Here is a 21882-nt window from a genome sequence, read left to right as displayed (position 1 = left end):
GAGTTGTTTCTATGTTATAGGAGTGTTGGTTTTGCTGTAGGTCTATGGGTGCTTAGTTTTGATGATTTTTAAAAAACACTGGGCTTGATGCACCCTTATATGCAGTGATATACTACACACATGTATACATTGAATGGGTCCAAAATGCACTTAACTGAACTTTTGCAAGATGGGGGTAAGCTTCAGTAAGTGTCACAGGTGTGTGGGGAGACATTGAGGTACGGAGACCTCTTTTGAAGGCAGGTCTCTATTGCAGCATTCAGCCTTTCTCTTTACCAAGCCCTCTGTTGGACAAACTTTGATGATGTCATTATTAGCGACTTGTGGACCGGAATACAAACCAAATGGAAGTAAATTGGGCCGCAAATCTTGCCTGTTAGAACCCCCACGGGCATCGGCACACTGTGAAGTGCGTTTGGGCGTGTTCATCAGAATAGTTCAGAGTGTCGAGGGGTTATGATATCAATACAAACAAAAATATCTTAAAGAGTGGGAAAGCAAGGAGGAGGAAATGGCATAAGAATGCCCTTCAAACTGAGCCCCGTTTTGCATAGGGTTTCATATTTTTATTGATGCCATTTTTGTTATGAAATGAGAACTGGAGAACATAATGCCATCAAAGGGGTGTTAATACGGCAAACAGGTGACTTTTGTGTGCTTCTTTGTTTTGTGGTGAACAAGGGAAGGGATGTGTTTATTGTATGGGATTTTCTGCTGGGAAGTATACACTCAGGCCTGGGATAAATCATCAGTTCTCTTTCAAGTTATTATCCTGTACCTGATTCAAAGGGCTTGGAAACTATGTTCTTTCCAATTATTTATCCTTTTTCTTAACTCACTTGGTAATAAATATATATGTTATGTGACATATATTATATGGGGTCTTGAAATAGGATAATTTGAAAATATATAGCAAAATGTAAAAATTCCCTTTACATAATGACAGCCAGATGTGTTTATTTGCAGCAAATTCAGTCATATGAAAAAGTTCTCAGAATTTCCAGCAGAACAAGTTGTAGGTGTACATTTCAGTTCAAGTGCTTTTACGGAAATGTAGGCTCTGTAAGAAGAAAGCCAATAGATTGATCACAATAGGTTTTACGAAGAGTGTTTCTTTGATCCTGCGCAAGTGGCTGAAGGATGTAGCCAGAGATCCCGGGATATGTTTGTACATTGGTTTTGTAGGGCTGACCGAGGAATCCTGGCGTCTTTGAATATTTCCACTTTATCCCTCTTACCATCATTTGTGTGTGTATCAGTGATGTTTGCCGAGTGCTGTTGATACATGCGGTGAAGACGTATTCACGTACTGGGTGATAACTTGACCATCCTTTACCTGATGTTAACTTTGCTGTGTGGCTTAACTTAAGCCTCTCGTGTAGGCAATCACATTAAACCTATAGTTATTTTTGTCTTAGATTTCACTTTTTTTCACCCTGAGATGAGGGTGGCCAGGTCATTTTGTCATTGTGTGAAAAAATACACTATTGACTGAGGGATGGGAAAGAGCACGCATGCACATGTATTAGGGTTGGTTAACGCGTACCAAGGGCATACTATAGTGTACAGACATACGCATGCACGCAACACACATGCAAGCACACGCAGATTTGCACTTGCATATATAAGCAACAGGCCCGTAGCCAGCAACTTCAAAAGGGGGGTTCTTTTTCTGAAAAAGTGGACCTTTTCCCATAAAAACTTTATGTACCTAGACCAAAATTTACCCAGAGTGGACCTTTTCTCAGCAAAAGGGGCGGTTCCTTCGAACCCCCCGAACCCCCCCCTGGCTACGGGCCTGAGCAACCACACACACACACACACACACACGCATGCACGCACGCACGCACACACACACACACTTCATGACGCATGCATGCACAATAACAAACTAGTTTACAAGAACAGTCATAGCAGACACTTCTCAGAACAATCCCTTACAGAAAAGAAGTTAGTGTAACAAAAACTACATCCTAGTACTGGATATGGGGTGATTTTTCTTCCCATTACTTCCAGACAATGGTGCCACCCTGCAGCGAGTATCCTTACAACTAGGGGCAGTGACACCGATCCTCACCAAAACATACCAAAATCTCTCGCCCCTTTTTTTTCCTCTGCACTCACTGGCTGCTGTAACCTGAATCAGCTATTCTTCAAATAAGCATAACAACTCAAAGGAAATCGTAATTCCTCTGTACATACAAGGTCAATTAAACCACTATTACTCTAATCCTACTCAGAACCTCTCAATTTTTCCTTTGAGAGAGCTGTGATAATCTGCTTTGAGCCGCGATGATGGTCCCTTCACCCCAAGAAAGGCCCGTCGCATGCCCTTCGTGCAGAAATGTAAAGTTTGCTAATACTATATAAACAGTGGCAATGAACTGAAAACTCAATGTTTGTTGTTCATATAGTTGATGCATGTTTTCCGTTGGTTTCTCCTGCCTTTTCCTTCGTGTTTTTATTCATAGTTTTCTTGTGAATCATTTATGTCATGATTTTTGTTCCTTGTAACAAAATATTTGTTTGCACTTTTTTTTTTTTTTTTTTTTTTTTTTTTTTTTTTTTTTTTTTTTTTTTTACAAAGGGGTCTCTTTTACATTAAGGTTTTCATATTTTCAAAAATTTTAAATCAGAGTTTTAGAGATCTGTATTTGAAGTGGCTGTGCATACCAAGCACAGCACGACATAACTTGATATGTTTCTGATTGTTCAAACTCAAATTATTCATATTATTTCACTAAGTATTATTTTACAAAGTGCACTGGAGAAATGACAGCAGGCATCACTGTATAATACTGGGTTATACGAGGCACGCTATGGGATTTAATGGTCCACAGTTCCTGGCTTTGAAATTTACCAACTGCCAAATAAAATCGGTTCCAAGTGGAAATAGTATCTGGGACCAAATCTGGTTTACTTATAGAAATATATGATGTAATGATTTCTGCTGTGACGAATGTCTGTCACAGTGGAGGAAGTGAGAGAGGATGTAAAGAACATGGGCTGTGTCAGTCTTTTCAAACAGGCTGTCACCAAATTTCCTTCTCTGAGACCTGTTACATGTTAAGTGAACTGGTTACATAATGTAAAGATGACGATGAATTATTCTGTTTTCATACAATATGACAGGGTGTTGGGTGGGCCCCCTTGGTTGTTATTGTATAAGTATCATAACCATCAGTTCATTCAGTTGCTATTGTATTGTATTGTGTGTGGCAGCTGTTCTTATCACCAGCTATGGGAAGTTTTGTAAAGAAACCTACAGTAAGGAGTACTAGATACAACCAACTGCACCAGCTGTGTTCTCCCCCTCCCCCTCCTACTTCTGTCAGTCTGTCTGTCTGTCTGTCTGTCTGTTATTTTCCCATATTAGTTTTATTCCCATGTTAGTTCCCCTCCCCCTCTCTCTCTCTCTTTTCTCTTTCATTATTACCTCTCTCTTTATCTCTTTTTCTCTCCTCTCTTTCTTCACCTCTCTTTTTCTGTGTGTGTGTGTGTGTATGTGTGTGTGTGTGTCTGTTCCTCTTTCTCTGTCTATTTCTTCTTCTCCTTCCTTTCTCTCTCAATGTCTGTCTTCATCTCTCTTTCTTCCTATCTTTCACACTTTCTCTTTCCCTCCTCCCATCTCTTCCATCTTTCTCTCTCTCTCTCTCTCTCTCTCACCAGTGGTCCATGCCTACAGGTCCAGTGGTCAGCAGAGAGGACAGGTGGACCAGACCACACTGGACGCAGACTTCATTAGTTTGATAGCAATTTAGGCAACCCTGCTGTGGCCAGGGATGGTAATTGGTCGGGCCAGCAAAGATTTCCAACATTTCTCTCAAGTTTTTTCTCCTTTTTGTATACTACCTCCTGGCATTTTTCATTATTGTGACTGGACCAGATTGGTTTTCATTATTAGAATAACACTGGTGATGATTAAAGGTGGAGCGAGGGTCATTTCCACAGTGTCAGCTGGATGAAATTAGATGAGATATATATCACTGATAAGAGGTGTGTTTTTAATATGATTTTTTTATAATGACTTGGTGAATATGCCTTCACATATTTGGTATCCTGTTTAGGTTTTAGTGTCATAAGTGCAATTTGATTTATTGATGGAACATATTCACTGAATTTATGTAGGCTGTAATATCATATGTCCTGTTGTAAAAAAAAAAAAGAGAGAGAGGGGGGGGTATAGGATTACAGATAAAAGAAAAATTTACATAAATAGAACGGGTCAAAAATCTTATCTGAAACCTGCAGGAATGGCAAGAATTATGATATAGGAAAAGATTTAAAGAATCAAGAAAAAATAGAACTGGGCATCTGATAACATCCGATAGCATGATGGGTGCCTATCAAATCCCTAATTACACGTTGGTGGCCCACCTGACGGATGGGATTGTACTGTCTGATACCATACCTGGCCCCACTGGAACCTGGGGTCTACTGGCTGGACACTAACAAAGAACCAGTGAGCGCAGAGGAATCCCAATTTTCTTACCCAAAATGAATCTTTACTGTGAGGTTGTATACAATGTAATTAATAATGGTAATAGGTCTTGGGATGATAAATGGAGAAGAATTGGGAGGTCTTTGTCATCTCTATGGTGGTGAGGGCCATGTTGGAAAATGATGTTTATTTCTTCTTTACATTGCAGTGTAAAAAAGTTTGACATTTTTATTTTGGCAACTTTTTTTACTGTGGCATACATGAACAAATAAAACTTTTTTTCTTGTGAAATGGAAATGATTACCATATAACATTTTTTTTTTTTTTTGTCTTTTTTTCTTGTATGGGTAAATGCCTTGGCTCATCAAGATCCCAGCATGGTTTGAAGTGGGGAGAACAATAGCAATCAGAGGGTTCAGAAACCTGCCACTCTTAACTATTTATTTATGCCTGATTCTATGATTTTTATAAAAGAGGATAGGGTATTTATTGTATGGCCTCTGTAAATCATAAGAGTTTTACAAAATGAGAATTTGGGATTTTAGTACTGAAAAAAAAAGCAAATTTATTACTAAGATCTGGATTAAAATAATACTGTTATATGTGTCATTACTCTCAGAGGTAGAATTAGAAGGGTACTAGCTGTTAGATGTGAGATAATACACTGTCAATGCAAGGCATAGATGCCTGGAGCATCAGCATGAAGTGTTCTAGGTGTATATCGCAAGAGGGTGGCAATATATTATTTGATGCACATACCGAGATAAAACCTAAAAACATCCCCAAAACCAAATAAAACACATATCACCATGGTAACATAACATCTCTATTATAAAAATCATTTTGATCACCTGTAAGCACACCTAGACTGTCTTCACCTGTTGCATAACCGCAGAAGTGTTCGGCCTCCTTAGGTTACCTGTGATGGACAAGCTTTCTTACCTGTCAGAGCTGCTGAGATACCTGAGAGGATCCTATAGTTTACAAGTGGTTTTAAGAAACAAAGCTGGCAGTGCAGAGATTTGCTGTCATCACGTTGGTGCATGCTTTATTTTGAGCCTGTTATGTTTCATTCATTCATTCATTCATTTATTCATTCACTCATTCAGTGGAGTTGAATAATTTAGGGAGTGTAGTACAGTACTTCTTTTAAAACTGCCATATTTTATATGTAAGATGGAAATTATTATAATATATTTTTATTTTATTTTATTTTATTTTATTTTGTGTGTGGATAAAACCTCTTTTGCCTGTTATATTTCATTCATTCAACTTTAATTCAGTGATCATTTTACCATACTTCTTTTCAAGGTGACTAGCCAAAGTGCTGTTGCACCAAAGTATTTCTGAGGTGTGACTGTGAATAGGAAAACTCTTTATCTTCTGGCTCTTACACGCATCTTTTCATTGTGAACCCTTTTTTCGCACAATTAAACTGTTTGATACTATAATTGAGTTGCACTTAAATACAATTGAGGAAGTTTAAGGGTCATGGTATAAAGGTGTTTTTTCTCAAATTTTTACAACAGTTTTTTCATTAATGCTGACTTTTATGTATCTTTTTTTCCCATTCACATTTTTGTTCTTTTCAGTATAGCCCCGAAGCAGTGTAGATAACATTACTGATTCGAAATAAATGTTTTCATCTTTGTGCTGTTATTATTGCTGTGTATCAGAGATCAGAACTCAAATAATATAATGTACTGAATATCAATTTTTTTTACTTTTTCTGTAAATAAGTGTGATAATTTTGAATCACCAATGAAACCATTCATCATAGATAATATCAAGAGTTACTTTTTCCCTTCTTTCAAAAATTGATATGTTCACAGATTTTTAGCAATCACTGAAAATTATACCTTTTGCACAATCATGCAGCATATAAAATGACCCTTGAATTTGAAGAGCAATTCAACAATTTCATGTAGAAAATGAGAAGTTAAAATTATTTCACTATCAGAGAAAAAATGGAAAAAACAGCACACTCAGATAAGGGCCTCCATAGAGAAAGGCGCATATAGACCACTGCCAGGTTATTATGTCAGCATTTTCCTCACCACACACAATCTGATAAGGTCATTTAGAGGTGGGAACTAATAGAAAACTTCTGTATCTATCTCCACATAAAAATGAAAGAGTCTTGCCTGTGTCTTTTGAAAGAGAGGTAAAGGGTGCATTCACAATAAAATTTTGGTGCTGTATAGAACGATCCAACTCTGCGGAGACCCTTGTTGAATGCAATCAGGCTAACAGAATGATACACCTCCTTGAGCAACTAGGGGGGTTGTTAACCTTTGTGTATGTTGGGCTTCTGGAACTTTTTCGCATCTTTTTTTAACTGAGACTGAGTTAGTTTCAGTTTGAACTATCTGATACGATAGTTTCATTGTGAACGCACCCCTAGTCTCACTTACCAGTCACAGTAGAGCACCCTGAGTGTCAAGAGGTCAATGTAAACTCACCTCTGTTATCAGAATGTCTCTAGCCTGATACTAAAAATAGCAGAGGCGTGCTGAGTTTCCAGTAACCTGTGAAAGTCAGGGGGGCAATATCGCAGGGGTTACCTCACAGTGAGGGATGTGTTTAAGGGGTCTAGGATATTAAAAATACGTCTAAAACTCGATTTTTAGTTTTTTATACGTTAGAAATAATCAATTTTGTATCTAATACTCAATTAAGTTATATTTGAGAAACACGGACTAAAAATATGCATTTGGACGAGTTTTTCTACCTGTCCTGACTGGTACGGGTGGCAGGCTTTAGGCTCCGCCTCCGTTGTCAAGCACCGTTACTATGGGGGGCGGGGCAAGAATGGTTGTCTAACTTCTTAAGCTGTTACGCGTGTCCTGGCAGCTCATAAGTCTTACGCCAGCTAAGCAGAACACAGATATATGCACAGTCATGGGAAGAAAGAAAGACGTGAGAAAACGGATGAGCGAGGAAAGCAAGAGAATTTTGAAAGAGAGTGCTTCTGGTGGATGGAGAAACCCCGCGGTAAAGACTCGAGATCACACTTGAACTGCTGAGTATTCGTACAACGTCTGGGGTTGTCAGAAAAAAATCGTTAGGCAATCATTTTATGCACAATAAAGATTGTAATAGCAAGCAAGTTTTAAAGTAATATTGCCACCCAAAACATTTTCAAATTCGCATATTACGGTCTTGGCACTCTGTGGCATCATGGCATATACGTACCCACATTCGGCCATTTCTCGGAGTAAATCTTGCTTTACTTTCTCAATTTTCGCGTCTTGGTGTGTAGAGCGGCGCCCATGCACGACGGGTGGCATTGTCCTCTGCTGGCACACCAAGTAATCCTCTTTTTGTTTGTAAGCGCTTCCTTAGACACTTCCTAGACAGTGCACAGACTCCTACTGCGTCAGGCACAATTATGATTAATTACGTCAGTGAAACGAGAGTAGGTAGACCTACTCAGCTGTCAATCATTTCCCAGGGAAGAGCGACTTTCGTGGTACGAATAAGTTTGCGTACAAAAGTAAGATTTTCTGGCATCTAGATAGAAACAAACAACCCAATTTTAACACGTAATGGTGTATAGACCTTCCCGATCAACAAGATGATAACAGGTAAGGTGGAGGTGCAATTATTTTGCTTAAATAGCCCAATTACCTGAGCAAAATGGTTTAGGAGCGATTTCTCAGCTTTGAAGATTGATAACATAGTCTAAACTTCAATCCCCATATCTCATTCTGTAACTGTCAGATTGACATGAAATTTGATGTGTCTCTGTTTCAGTATAATATCTAGTCGTCTGAGTCTTGGTTTTTGGATTGACCTTTTATTTTTGAAGTTATTAATACTGAAATTGGAAGGTCCATATGTATTTCGTAAAATTCACGTTTTATCAAAATAAAATCAAAAGTAAAAATAAAAAGAGAAAATCCTGACAGAGTTTAATGGAGTTTGTGCTAACCTTTAGATAGCTATTTCAATCGTATTAATAGGGCTTTTTGTTTAAGAGAAATTCTTGATTAAAAAAAAGACAATTTTAGCCTCAAAACGCTGATATTACGTCACTCGTGTTACACTGTGACTACAAACTTTGAAAAATTGTTTGGCTTGCTAGACCTTTTCTTTAAGTTAATAGGAAATTTCATTAGCTGCATTAGTTTTGGACTTTTTCGTTAATATCCAAGATCCCTTAACCAGCAAAATATTATCTCAGTTTTTTTATGACTGAAACAATGATGACCTGTGTTTGAACTTGTATGGTTTTATTATTGAAGAAGGAAATAATGGGAGAATACCCCCTGTTTTTATGATTATTTTCTCTCCACAGCTCAGTTTGTAGTGAAGATACCCACTGGTTGTCTTTGCCTTATGGGTGCCATGTGTCTTTGTCTGTTGTGTTGAATGATCCTTTTGTCATTTACCACTGAGATTTGGATGTTAAATCCAGTGCAGGAGTTTTTCCTTATCGTTTATTACAGAGACCTAAAATTGCCACAACATGGGTGGAAAGCATAAATTGATAGATGTCCATGGATATAACAAGAATAAAATTTACAATCAAATTTACAACCTTAAGAATTTTGTGTCTATTTCTTTAAGCATCGTCTGAAACATTGCACATTAATTTATTTGAACATTTTTACCTGAGATGGTTTACATTTCACTTTTATAAACAATGATAATGTATTGTTTACAAACTTAGTACCAAATTTTTCATACAATCATGTAACATGATATACAAATAAGATGTACAGATTCCCTAGCTCTTAACATCTAGTGTTCAATTTAGTATTTTTTGAGTTTATGAGTAGTATACTAGCATATCTTTCTTTTGTGAATTTTAATAAATATTACATTTTTTCACAGATTTCGAAGTTACACTACCATTCCAAGTAGACCACTATGGCCAGTATGTGTCACATGACCTGTCTCCACAGCAACGCAATAGGCGAAGCACCTCATCGGCGACATCATCACTGTATTACAATATTACAGCATTTGGAGAACAGTTCCATGTACAGCTACAACCAAATTATAAACTTTTTGCTCCCAGCTTTCAAATATACAGAAAAAAGCACAGAAGGAAAGAAATGCAGAGGGTCCCAGCTTCTCCCATGGTGGAGTGCATTTATACAGGGACTATTTTGTCTCATCACTCAACTGAATCTCATGCTGCTGTCAGTGTATGTAACGGTATGGTAAGTAGCACTGATTGTAGACAATGTGACTTAGCTCTGGTCTTACTTCAGAATGAGAAATTATGAAAAAAACAAAAAGATTAAAATTTCATATTAATCACCCACATGCATTTAATTTAGTGCAAAACAGGGGCAAGTGTAAATTCTCGTGCACACTGTTTTTCACACATGCAAGGGACCACAAACTTAAGGCAGGGAAAGAATTACGTACGTTGTCAACTGGTTGCTTGCACACACATGCAAGGACAGATAATAATTTGTGGTGCAAGAATAAAGGCCAACTTTCCATCCCAAAGTCTTTTGATTGTAAAAGCACTCCAGGCTAATGTTGTGCGGCTCTGGTCCCTAAATCTTGTAGTTTATCTCTGTTAGGATAAACAGTTGTCTCAAGTCTGGATGCAAGGCAAAACTTTTCAACAAGTGTGCCCTTAAATTGTCTTTATTTGGTTTTTTAATCTAACCCACCCTCCATGAATACCTGGTTGAACTCTTTGATGTTTTAAGACAGGAAAAAAATCACATTATCAGCTCCTCGTTAGCGCTGATATTTGATTTGATTTATTGGATATTTATTTTGACTTTGTTTATTTATTATGTTTATTATATTGTTTATTTGGTCTGATTTGGGGTTGTTTCTCTAATATGTTGGCTATTTCTTTGTCTGACTTTTTAGCTTATTCATTCCTGATGTTCTTTACTTAGTCTTAATTGTGAATGAATCTGTCATCATCATTATAAAGACAGCAGTAGTATTGGCAGTGAGGGGAAGTAGGGAGACAGTGTTGATTTTATGTCAGTCTCTATGAATTGGTTATTTATTCCACGGTGACTGGTTCAGTTGGTTTTATGGACATGTGAATGTTGAATGTGTGGACATTATGAAGAGACAATAAACAACTGTTAAAGGGTTTGATTTTGATTATGGATTTTTAAACTAAAGCTCTGTGTTATATATCTTAACAGCACTTTATCTGGACAAGTTTGTTTAGGGTATGTGACCATTGCTATTTTATGTAGTGTTTTTTCTTTTTCTTGATAAAAAAAGGATTTAAAAAAAAAAAAAAGATAAGGTAGAAGGCATCATTTCTGTTTCAAAATCTGTTGACTTTTGCAACAAATGTGAAAAGAACTTGGGGCAGGGGAAGGGTGGATAGGGGGGAGGTTACCTATGAAATAGGATTCAAGTTCAGAAGTAAAAATGGAAAGAAATGTCCCCTTTTACACAATTTCTGAAGGATATGAGATGAGGAGTTATGCAGTATGGCATGATCCAGGAAGATATTGGTTGGAGCACTATGGTGGCCACTATGTCAAATTACATGATTGTGTAGTCCTGAGTTATTTTGATATTATAGATTTTTTCTTCTTATAATGCTAGGAGGCCCTCTTGTACTAAAATGTTAATTCTAAAAGAAAAAAAGAAAGTGAACTGTACATCTTGTAGCCTGAAGAGACAAAACTAAAAAATATTTTAAAGGTTAATGTGGGGAATTTAAAACAACAGTGCTGCACACGCAATTCAGGAATGTGAGAACTATTTTACTGGATATGAGGGTTCAATTTTTTAAACAATACATTGTGTTAGGTAAGTTATATAATCAAAATACTCCTTCATCTGAAATGATTTCAAGAACTTGCTGTCGAGTAAAAGTAGTTTTGATATGCCATTTAAAATTGGGAAAAAAAACAAACAAAATGAAGGAGTCTGTGTGCGCTTACCATTTTTGCACTTCCTGAAATGAAGAACTAGTGACAGGCCTCTCAGTAGCATCAATAAATGCTTAGCTCATATATGAAAATCACTTTTCATATAAAACCCATATTAAGGCTGACCGTTTTGATGTAATTGCTGGTCTTGGATGATAATGGTTTTGTTTTACATATTGTAATACAGTATGTAATATTTTCAGGTGAAGTTCAAAAACTAAAATCTAAATAATCCAACAAGATTCAAAAGAATTCCAGTTTTAAAAGCAGGACTAAAAGTTATAGTAATACCTTTCAGTTAAGTATAGTACGAACACTTGAAGGCTAGTTGGGCAGCATGGAGCCATTGTCTTCTGAAAAAAAAAGAGGAAAAACTAAACTGGAACACCCTGGTTGCCAAATGGCCTTGGGGTTCCTGATTCTGTTTCCAAAATCAAAAGTTGACTTTAACTTGCCATCGCCTGCACAACAATCACACCACACCACAAACCGCCACTGCCAAGGGTTGTTGTTTTAGGCACTCAGGGCCAACAACAAACTGAGACACATAATTAGCTATGATAACTGAAAACATTGATTTGTGGCGGATTTCACATTGAGTGTTAAGTTGCTGATTGGCCGCGACACCAGAAGAAGGCAGACAGCGTGTGCTTTTTTATGAAGTATAAACAACGAAGAAAAGATTCAGTACAGTTGACTGGCTTGGATGACGCAGTATTGTGACTGTATTTTGAGAAGTTTTTTTCTTGTAAGATGTGGAACTGTAATTGAATATTTTTTAATGGTTTTGTGAGATAGTTATACATTATGTTAGTTGTGATGGCTATGATTCATGTGTGTGTGTGTGTGCTTGCATGATGCATATGTGCGTGCATGCATGTGTGGCACAGAGCTGTTTTTTCATGGAACTTACCAACTTCTGCCTTCTTTAGGATCTTTTTTTTTTAATGAAATGGTTCTATTTGGTACATAAAAGGTTCTTGTCACAAATATTTGGTATATAGCTACAATGTGTTAGGAATGCTAATTGTGACTGTTGTGCAATGTTATCATGTTCATTTTCCTTGAATGTATTATCATTGGCATAATTCTAGCAAAGAATTTGGTAGATGGACTGATATTAGTTGTGAACTGTACATGTTATAGTATGTATATATTCACTGATGGGGTTTTGGATAATGCACAGACAGATTGAGGATATATAGAAGTATTAGTATGTGAGAGGGGGCAGTCATCTTTCCGTTTGTGCCTCCCCCTTCCCCTTGCTATTATAGTTCTTAATATCTTTTTAATTTGCAAAAAAAAAAATGGACTTCATTCTGGAAAACCTAAACGATCACTTTCTAGCCATTCTGAAGACCATCGTCTTGTAGATCCAGATGACAGAATTATCTGAATACATCTGCCCCTCCATCCTGCTTCAACCTTATAAGTACAGTCTTTTTCTACACATTGTACACATCAGAAAGAAAGTAACCACAAAATCAGACCTAGATCTTTGCCGGGGGACGTCCTGCCAGGTTAAAACGTCAGCCACAGGTGATGTACTATCAGCTTAGAGACGCCACAGACTCCACTATCAACCATGATAATCACTGTGTGGAGTTGTCACTTACTCGGCCACCAGAGATGCTCTCCTGGTAACCTCCGGACTCAGGAAGTCACTAAATATCTATTAAAATTGTACTTGAGAATTGGTACAGGGACCAGCACCCTTACTATCCCCCTTTTGTGTGCTATTGATGATGCATTGGTTTTTGCTCTATCAAGCTAGGCATGTGATGAACTGTTAATGTATATGTAACAAATTATGGTATGAGAAAAGTTATACCTATATGGAGAAGACAGTGGTATCTGGAGGAAATGAGAAGCAAAAAATCTGCAGGAAATGAGAAAGAGAAACAGCTAGAAAACATCACCTTGTAATTGTTACATGTAGATGCACTTGTGAAAAAGTTGAACAAAGGTTGAACGATGAGTTGAATGATTTATATATCTGTATGTATATATGTTTGTATATCTTATGGCATGCTTTAATTTTTATTACATATAGTACATTTATATTTGAACAAAGTAGTACTGTGGGAATGCACCAGGTTTAGAAAAAAAAACAGACAAAAAGTAGCTGGTCAGTGTATGGAAGTTATACATCAACACAATGGTCAAGCAGGTTAAGTGGTCAAAGATTTTCATCAACAAAAAAAAAAAAAAAAATTAAAAGTAAATTAAAACACATGGACTACTGACAACCACAGGAGTGCAGTATTAAGATATTATTAAGAGATATTTATGAACTATTTAAAGCATGTAAGAAAAAGGTACAATGCAGGGCAGTAAGGTGTGTACTATTATCTTGTCCTAGATGGTAGTTTGCAAATAGCCATATTACTTCTATCTCAAGGAAAGTTTTCTTTTTATTTTGATACTGTTTAAAGGGAAGAATGAAATTATAAAAAAATATGAAAACAAATAAGAAACTGTTTTTGTTAGCAGAACAATACAAAACCTGCATGGCACAGTGTTGGATCACTTGTATCTTTTTGAACTGGTTATAAAATTCAGCTGGCCAGTATGTAGGAAGTCCCTTGTATCAGTTGCAGACATGATTGACAGTGAACATGATCAAACTTGATGTTAAAAAGGAAAACATGGGGAGTTATCCAAATTTTGGTGTAAAACATGGCCTTTAATCATAACTGCAAACTTCTAGTGCATTCAGAGGTCAGGAGAAGATGTCATAACTTAACTACTGCACTGTCTTCAAAACTAAAATTGTTTTCAGTTCCCACTTTTACTCTTTTTTCTCCCCTTATGAACTTATTGCCCTTTAATAAAATCTCTCTTTCTCTCTCATTGGACAAATAAGAATTAAATGACCACATCCCCATCCAGTCTTTTAACATTTAATTACTCTTCACCTGTTACCTACCCACTGGAAGGTCAACAATCATTGCCCCGAAGAGTATACTTTGCTATTTTGTTCCACCCAATGTGTGAAATAAAAGTCCTTTTTGCACAAAACAAATAAATACCACAAAGATAAGGTTAAAATCTGATCAGCATTTTAGATCAGTTCGTTGGAAACAAAAATAACCACACAATCACACTTATACCTCAGAAACTGACCGCACGGAGGATTGCACAGACATCTAAAGTAACTTGGGTTTTAGCCCATCGTTTCCATTGTGCGTATCAATTTCCAGAAACTGATTTAAACTCAGGTGAACTGAGGTGGAGTGGTCTTCTGTTACAGGTTGTTATGTGGAGTTAGATGGCGGGGTGTTAATGATGGATTGCTGACCCCACAGAAGGATGAAGAGTTGGATTTCTTTGGTGCTTTGGCTAATTTAGAAACGTGGTGGGGAGTCTTATTTGTTCTTAATTTATTTCATTTCTTTGCTTTTTGATTTTTACTTTATACCTTCTCTAATGTATCTTGTTTGACATAGTTGCGCTCATATTTCCATTTCCATTATCAAAATTTTCAAGATTTTTGAACACATTGTAGCAATAAGCCTTTTTTTTTTTTTTTTTTACAAATTCAAAATCTTCCATTTTCCTGCTGAGCTGGAAATTGATGACACCATTTATAAAAATGAGTTCTGAAAAATTGCCATATGGTACATGTATTGCACTTCCTGACCTGTTTTATTAACTTGTACATTACACTTGTCAACTTATTTTGAAAGCAGCACAGTATATTATGTCATTAATATTAACCTTTAGATAGTCAATTGATCTCATGCCATTACTTTTCTTTATATGCCAGTGAAGACAAAGAAATATGTCAAACATCATGTCAAGTAAACCTACCCCCAGGCAAACAGAGGTTATGGAAATTATATTTTGAAATTTGAGTTAAATTGAATGTTAAATTAATTTTCATGCTGTCAGGAGTTCTTCAGTTGCCAGTTGGGAAGTTACAGTACCAAAGCAACACAAAAGTCATATGAAGAAGAAAGATGGAGAGAAAGATGGAAAATAGGAATAAACGTTTATTTGAATTATTTAAATGTGGCATATTAGGTCATTTGATTTTTTTCAGTCACAAAACACCCTTTAATTTGATACATTGCAATTCCTTCAATATGATACATTGTAGCCATCACAGCTCGAAATATTGTAGCCATCACAACATGATACATTGTAGCCATCATTACATGATACATTATAGCCATCATAACATGATACATTGTAGCCATCACAACATGATACATTGTAGCCATCATAACATGATACATTGAAATCATCACAAAATGATATATTGTAGCCATCACAACATGATACATTGTAGAGAACACACAAGTAGCAGTTGTATGTTTTGACTTGCAGGGCAAATAATTTGGTAATTTATCGCTAAATTACCCAAGTCCCCAGTGCCACAATGAACAACATAGGCTGCCCAAACTGTGCACTGTTGTTTCACACTACTGAGAATGCTTTGTTCCAGTATCCTCATGGTGGGATGTTGGGGAGATTCTTTTTCAACACTACAAGGTGTTTATATTTCACACCTAAAATTCTCAATTCGCATTCAGGGTTGAGTACTTTTAAGTTATTAATAATCGGAGGACAGCAGCAGACCAATTGGGATAAAAAAATTAGTGTGCTCAGGTGTAAAGCTGACCTGGGCTCCGTATCTCAAAAGGTTCGCTATGTTGCGCATGTGCGCAAGTGTCTCAATTCCATGGCCCCGTATCTCGAAATAGAATCGGTTATGGAATCGAGACACTTGTGCACGTGCGCAACATAGCGAACCTTTCGAGATACGGAGCCCTGGATGTTCCTATGTGAGCTGATCAACTGGTGATGTCACATGGGTGTTTTCAGTTTAAGGGACCCTTCACAGCTACTGCTCACTTACTCCACAGGGACTTTTTGTTTGCTGAATACAGTCAGATTAACACACTGACATGCCTACTGTTGTTTCCACCGTGCTTGTATAATCACCAGCTTTTCTGTATTCTGCTCAATGCCAAAAAAAAAAAAGAGTAAGTATTTGGAATAATTTATTTCAGGGAGATGTGTGTAAAGATGAGTATTTTATGGAGACATTTCTAGAATGAAGATAATTAAGTGATGGGAATTTAAAATAAAGCTGCTGTGAAGGAAATACCCAGCACATCAAATCTTAACTTTAAAGGGTGGTAAACAAAGAGCAGCTAAGCACTGAAAGACTTGGTACTATACAAGTGAACTATATAAAACTAGTATCATTTAAACATTAAGAATATATAATTGCCTTTGATGTGTCAAATTCTCTGTATACTGAACCTATTCACATGTAAGAGGAGGTCAAGGGTAACAAGGAATAAAGAGGAGACCAATTATTTGGAGGCAGGGCAGGGTCTTTTTTCTGATGGAACATCTTACATCTTTGCCTTGTGATCAATGGAAGCTTAAAAGCTCTATTTTTTGACAAGATTATAATTTGGGTGATTGGAAATTATAGGAAAATGTGCTTTGGGAAATTGAAGGTGAGATTATTTTGCAGGTACTATGTCTTATAATGTATGGAAAAATGACTGTTGTTTAAGAATTGATGGATAGAGAGAAGAGGAGAGGGGATAATAAAAAAAGAATTGGGAGAAAGATAATATGTGCTTTATAAAAACATTCAGCTGTTGAATAGTGTTTAACTTCAAATTATGTTGAATAAAGTGGGAATAATGAAATAATCTCTGGTAAAAACTGACTCTCTAGCGTAAAAGAGAAAGGGACACTTTGAGTACTCCACTGTCAAATAAAAAAGAACGAAATTGGACAACTTTGTTTATCGTAAACAGGAGACAACCAAGAGTAAAATGTAATCAAAATATTGGTCTCAATAGCCATGTTATTTCAGAAGATACCTCATATTCGTTACATCCTTCAGGGCAGTATTTTGAGTCTGTGTTTCCCCATCAAATGTGACTCCAGCGGTGATCCTGTCAGCGGAATTAAGGCAGTCATAACACGTTGATTAGTTGTAGAAGTGTTTTCGAGCAGTTATGTAACAATTTAAGCCTTGAGCACTAGGAAAGGGGCAACAGGATAACAGTGTCGTCAAGGCTAAATTTAGATGGGATGTTTGAGAATTTGTTTGTTGAAACATCATGAATATCTGTCTGCTGCTTTTGGCCTTGATTCAAAAAACAGACGTTTTCCATGGCTGGCCTATCTGTGCTAGCTAAAATGCTTACAGATTGCTAGACAGTGTTAGATGGCATATGAATTATATTAATAAGCTCTCAAAATAAACCACATGCTAAAATTTATGGACATTTTGAAATCCTAAGTGGTTCCTGAGTGTGTATTTCCAATCAATACCACAGGGTTCACTTCTATGTCACTGGGTTTCTTTTGAACCTGTTATCGTTTGTGTTGTATTTCTTCCAAACACGACCAAGGGCACAGTTATGACTACAGATTCTAGTGCCTACTTGAAGCCAGAGGGGATTTAATTGAGGACCACTTAAATCTGCCCTTTGATTGAAGGGTACTTTTTGAAGGATTTATTGGTTTATTGGCTGATTGATTAGCCTATGATCTCAGAGACTTAACTGGTCATTCAATAGGTTTTATGTTCTGGAATTCAAGCTAGGGAAAAAGATAGGGTGTGTTTAGTAACACTGGGATAGAAGATGTTTGTTTTAGTCCAGAATCCATTGAAAATCATTTGACAGTTTTACTTTTTTAAACATTTAACTGACCAATGATTTATGAAACTGATAAAAAGCCTTGTGGTACTGCGTTTATCTTGAATAATTTAAATTTTAACAAGGATGCTAGTGTGTTTGAAAAAGGCACATCTAATACCTAGATGCTTTGCCAACTTAAGTTCCATTTTTCATTAGTTTTATGTAGTTATATTAATTGCGTCATTTCAATTAAGTGTTTATGAATTAATAGGTTGGTTCGTCAGTGATATCTTTATCAAGTGTATATATATATATATATATATATATATTTCTATTTCAAAACATTTTATTTCAACCCAATTGAATCCCTGTTTATGGATTGGTGATGTATGTGTTATGCAACTCAAAGTCTGTACATTTAACAGACATGAGCTTTTTCTGCAGAATTACAGAATTCAGCTTTTTTACATGACCCAAGAGTAATTAAAGCCCCAAACATTTACGTAAGTTGTTTGGTTCCACAATAAATGTTCATAGTTTTTTTTTTCTAAAACCTGGGCTCATGTCTGGTTTAATACATATATGTTTCTCAATTGTATTTCAGATGGGGATTCTCCGCACCTCCAAGGCTGAGTATATCGTCCAGCCTCTCCCATCTCATCTCCATCGCCATTTTGTGAATACAAGTCATGCCAGCGCTTCTCATTACCCACATGTTATATATATGAAGTCATCTCTCCATTCTCTTAATTCATCTTCCTCACATGGGACTAACCACCTGTGTCATAGCAATAATAATAGTGATCATCTTAAAGGTGAGTTGTTAACATTGATTTCAAGGGTTAAGTCTTAATTGTGGGCTGTTATGTTGATTTTTTAGTATGGAGAGCAATTCTTCTGAGTTTATTTATTTATTTATTTATTTATTTATTTATTTATTTATTTATTTATTATTTTATTTATTTATTTATTTATTTATTTATTTATTTATTTATTTTGGGGGGAGTTACTTTTTTATTTATTTGATTTAAAGAGGATGACTTGCTTTGTGATTCTGAATGATTTTAAAGTACTGTATACCTGGATGGTACACTATCATTAGGAAGGATGGCTCTGTCACTTCTCTTTGTCATTGTGATTAAAGAAATGGTAATAATGAACCATTTATTGTTGAAAATGTAAATGTTATATTTGCCAGAGCAGAACATATCATCTCTTCATTCATGTTTTATATCCCCTGTGAAAAAAATTAATAAGGAAATTAGTTGCAACCTTCTAATGTTGTTCCAAAATAATGTATTTATATCAAGGCACATATTTTCAGCATGTAGACTAATATTTATTGTAAACTGAACCCTGCCCCTTTTCTCCCTCTGGGTGTGTTAGACCCAGCTAATGATCACTGATATTAGAGGTTAAAAAGTTAAAATAACAAACACTGTATTATGAAAGGTAACTCTTTGGTGTATGATGACACATTTGACATTGAAAAGGTGTCTATATTACAGTGTATAATTTAGTGCCCAACAGATACCTGTCCAGGAAAAAATTACAAGAAGAAAACTCATTGTGAACATTATAAAAGACAGATTGATATAGCCTTCTGTTCTCATAAGTCAGAATTTAAGATGATGCTTTTGGTACTGCATTTTTTGAGAGACTGGTCTGTTTGTGTGTGGATCATCCTGAATTTCAGAGGACACTGAAAACTGCTCTCTCCTATCAGCATTCCTCAGTCATTACTAGTGTGTCTTAGATATTAGAGAGGCTAGTTTTCATTGACCTCTAAAACTCTGGGTGTGATGGCTGAATCTGCCTCTTAATAGAACTCTTGTGTTCAGTTGCTGTAGTTGAGAAAGTAGCAGTTGTGTTGTATTGTTCTAGTGACTGTCTCAACTACTGCAATCTTCCATTGTGTTTATTTGTATATGACTGTGTTTGTTGAGGAACATGCGAGTTTGAAGCATTTTGTGTCAAGCTTGCTGTCTCTTTGCTCAAAGGCTTTGATTTCTTCCTTTAAAATCTAATTGACTTATAGTTTTAGAAATTTAAAGTCAATTTTAAAGAAGTGGTGCATGGATTCTGTAAAGAAGTTTGCTATCTGTAAAATTGCATGTTGAAGTTTTGGGACAAAAATATATCTAATAACTTTTAATTAACAAAGAAGTGTCACAAAGGGCATTTTGTCATTTTGTCATTTTTTACAGCCTTAGACAATAAACTACAGCCATTCCAGCAACCAAAAGACAAAAAAGATAATGACGGTGATAAAGAAAATCATCTCATTCATAAAAACCAAAGATATAAGAGATCAACAGCATTATATGCACGTCATCGTCACCATCAGCATCAGCGTCGTGTAAAAGATGGAAAGAATAAGGAAAAGTTGAGGAATTTGGAAACCCTTGTGGTTATAGACAAAAACATGCTAGATGCACATGGCGATAAAAATGTTACTACTTATACCCTCACAGTGTTAAATATGGTAAATAAATCAATGAAATTGTGAATTTATATTTTGTATATATTTGAATATATATAAATATAATTTTAGTTTAATTATACATATTACCAGTACAATCATACAAAACAATATTCTTTATTGTAATTTTTTGTATTATTTTGTACATATTTTAATAATTTCAGTATTAGACAATAACGGCATTGTTTACTGTGTTTAAGTATTCAGGTAAATCTGCATGATGTTATGTTTATATTGTTTGTACATTTGTTTCAGGTCTCTAAGTTATTCCATGATAACAGTATAGGAGAGAAGATTAATATAGTCCTTACAGCATTAGTATTACTAGAGGGAGATGAGGTAAGTGGATCATCTTAGTTTATAAATATTAGATTTGGCTTGTCAGATTAATGAAAACTAATGAATTAGATTAGTGTAAAAAAAAACTTTGGAAAAGATGGCTGAATATCAAAGTATTCTTTATCAAACAATGTAATATTCCTATCTTGAAAAATTGTGAGTTTTTAGAAAGCATTAATGAAGACCAATTTCCTATAAAAATGTATACTTTTCATGGGGACATTTACAAAGTTTGGTGGTTGGATACCCGCCTTTTCCCTTGGCTTAGTTACATGATTATTTCATTAGGATAAAACCTTTTCAATGCTAAGCCATATTTTAACCCTTTCTGTGAAAAGAAGTATATATCTGGTTCCATAGTGAACTACACAGTGGATGAAATCCTTTGATAATTGACTAAATTTATTTGTATTCTACTATTAGGCTGGGTTGAGGATAGGCAAAAATGCAGAGAAAACCCTGGATAGTTTCTGTCAGTGGCAGTCAGCCTTGAAGCACAGAGAAAACTTCCACCATGATCATGCCATACTGCTGACTGCAACAGATCTCTGTGTCAATGAGTACGGCCCCTGTGATACTCTGGGTAAGTTGATCTATCTTAATTTGTGAAGATGTAGATTTGAAATAGGTTCCTTCTCCTATGTCATAGATTAAATTGTGGAAGATTTAGATTTAGATTTAATAGAGGCTCACACAATTGTGTCAAAAATCAAATGCATGAGGGAGAAACCATTGGTTGCATTAAGCACTAGATTATCGGAAAAAAAGGTGTGGCGAGTGCCTGGTCTGCTCATCCATACTGTGTAATTTTTGCGTACAGGTTTTGCCCCCATCCAGGGTATGTGCAGTAGCCGCCGTAGCTGTACCATCAATGAAGACACAGGACTGGGGGTAGCCTTTACCATTGCACATGAAGTGGGACATAAGTGAGTGTATTTAAAATGGAAAAAGACTTGAACAATGCCAGGCAATTACAGTACTAGTATTATTGGATTTTTTTAAACGTTCAGAATGAGTAATGATGGGAAATGGGGGTTCTAGTAGATTTTGATTATTTGTGCTTTTCTTTCGTAATATTAGTGAGAAATTGTGAGAAATTACCACATAATATTTTATAAATGT

General features: G+C 36.0%; 1 protein-coding gene across 3 annotated transcripts in view; it reads left to right on the top strand.

Moving 5' to 3' along the window:
- The window catches only part of LOC106157836 (A disintegrin and metalloproteinase with thrombospondin motifs 16), a 58600-nt gene that overhangs the window by 26599 nt on the left and 10119 nt on the right, over nucleotides 1-21882 (top strand). For all 3 annotated transcript variants that reach the window (XM_087010673.1, XM_087010672.1, XM_013533601.2), the window contains exons 3-8: nucleotides 9281-9612; nucleotides 18544-18754; nucleotides 20147-20424; nucleotides 20677-20760; nucleotides 21184-21343; nucleotides 21581-21686. In XM_087010673.1, the coding sequence (XP_086866799.1) occupies nucleotides 9505-9612; nucleotides 18544-18754; nucleotides 20147-20424; nucleotides 20677-20760; nucleotides 21184-21343; nucleotides 21581-21686 (947 nt within the window). In that variant the 5' untranslated portion in view covers nucleotides 9281-9504. The remainder of the gene's footprint in view (nucleotides 1-9280; nucleotides 9613-18543; nucleotides 18755-20146; nucleotides 20425-20676; nucleotides 20761-21183; nucleotides 21344-21580; nucleotides 21687-21882) is intronic.

Source organism: Lingula anatina, chromosome 4 (genome assembly GCF_051362555.1).
Source record: "Lingula anatina isolate TDL-2025a chromosome 4, LinAna3.0, whole genome shotgun sequence".
Classification (NCBI taxonomy): domain Eukaryota; kingdom Metazoa; phylum Brachiopoda; class Lingulata; order Lingulida; family Lingulidae; genus Lingula; species Lingula anatina.
This window is presented reverse-complemented; position numbering and strand designations above follow the sequence as displayed.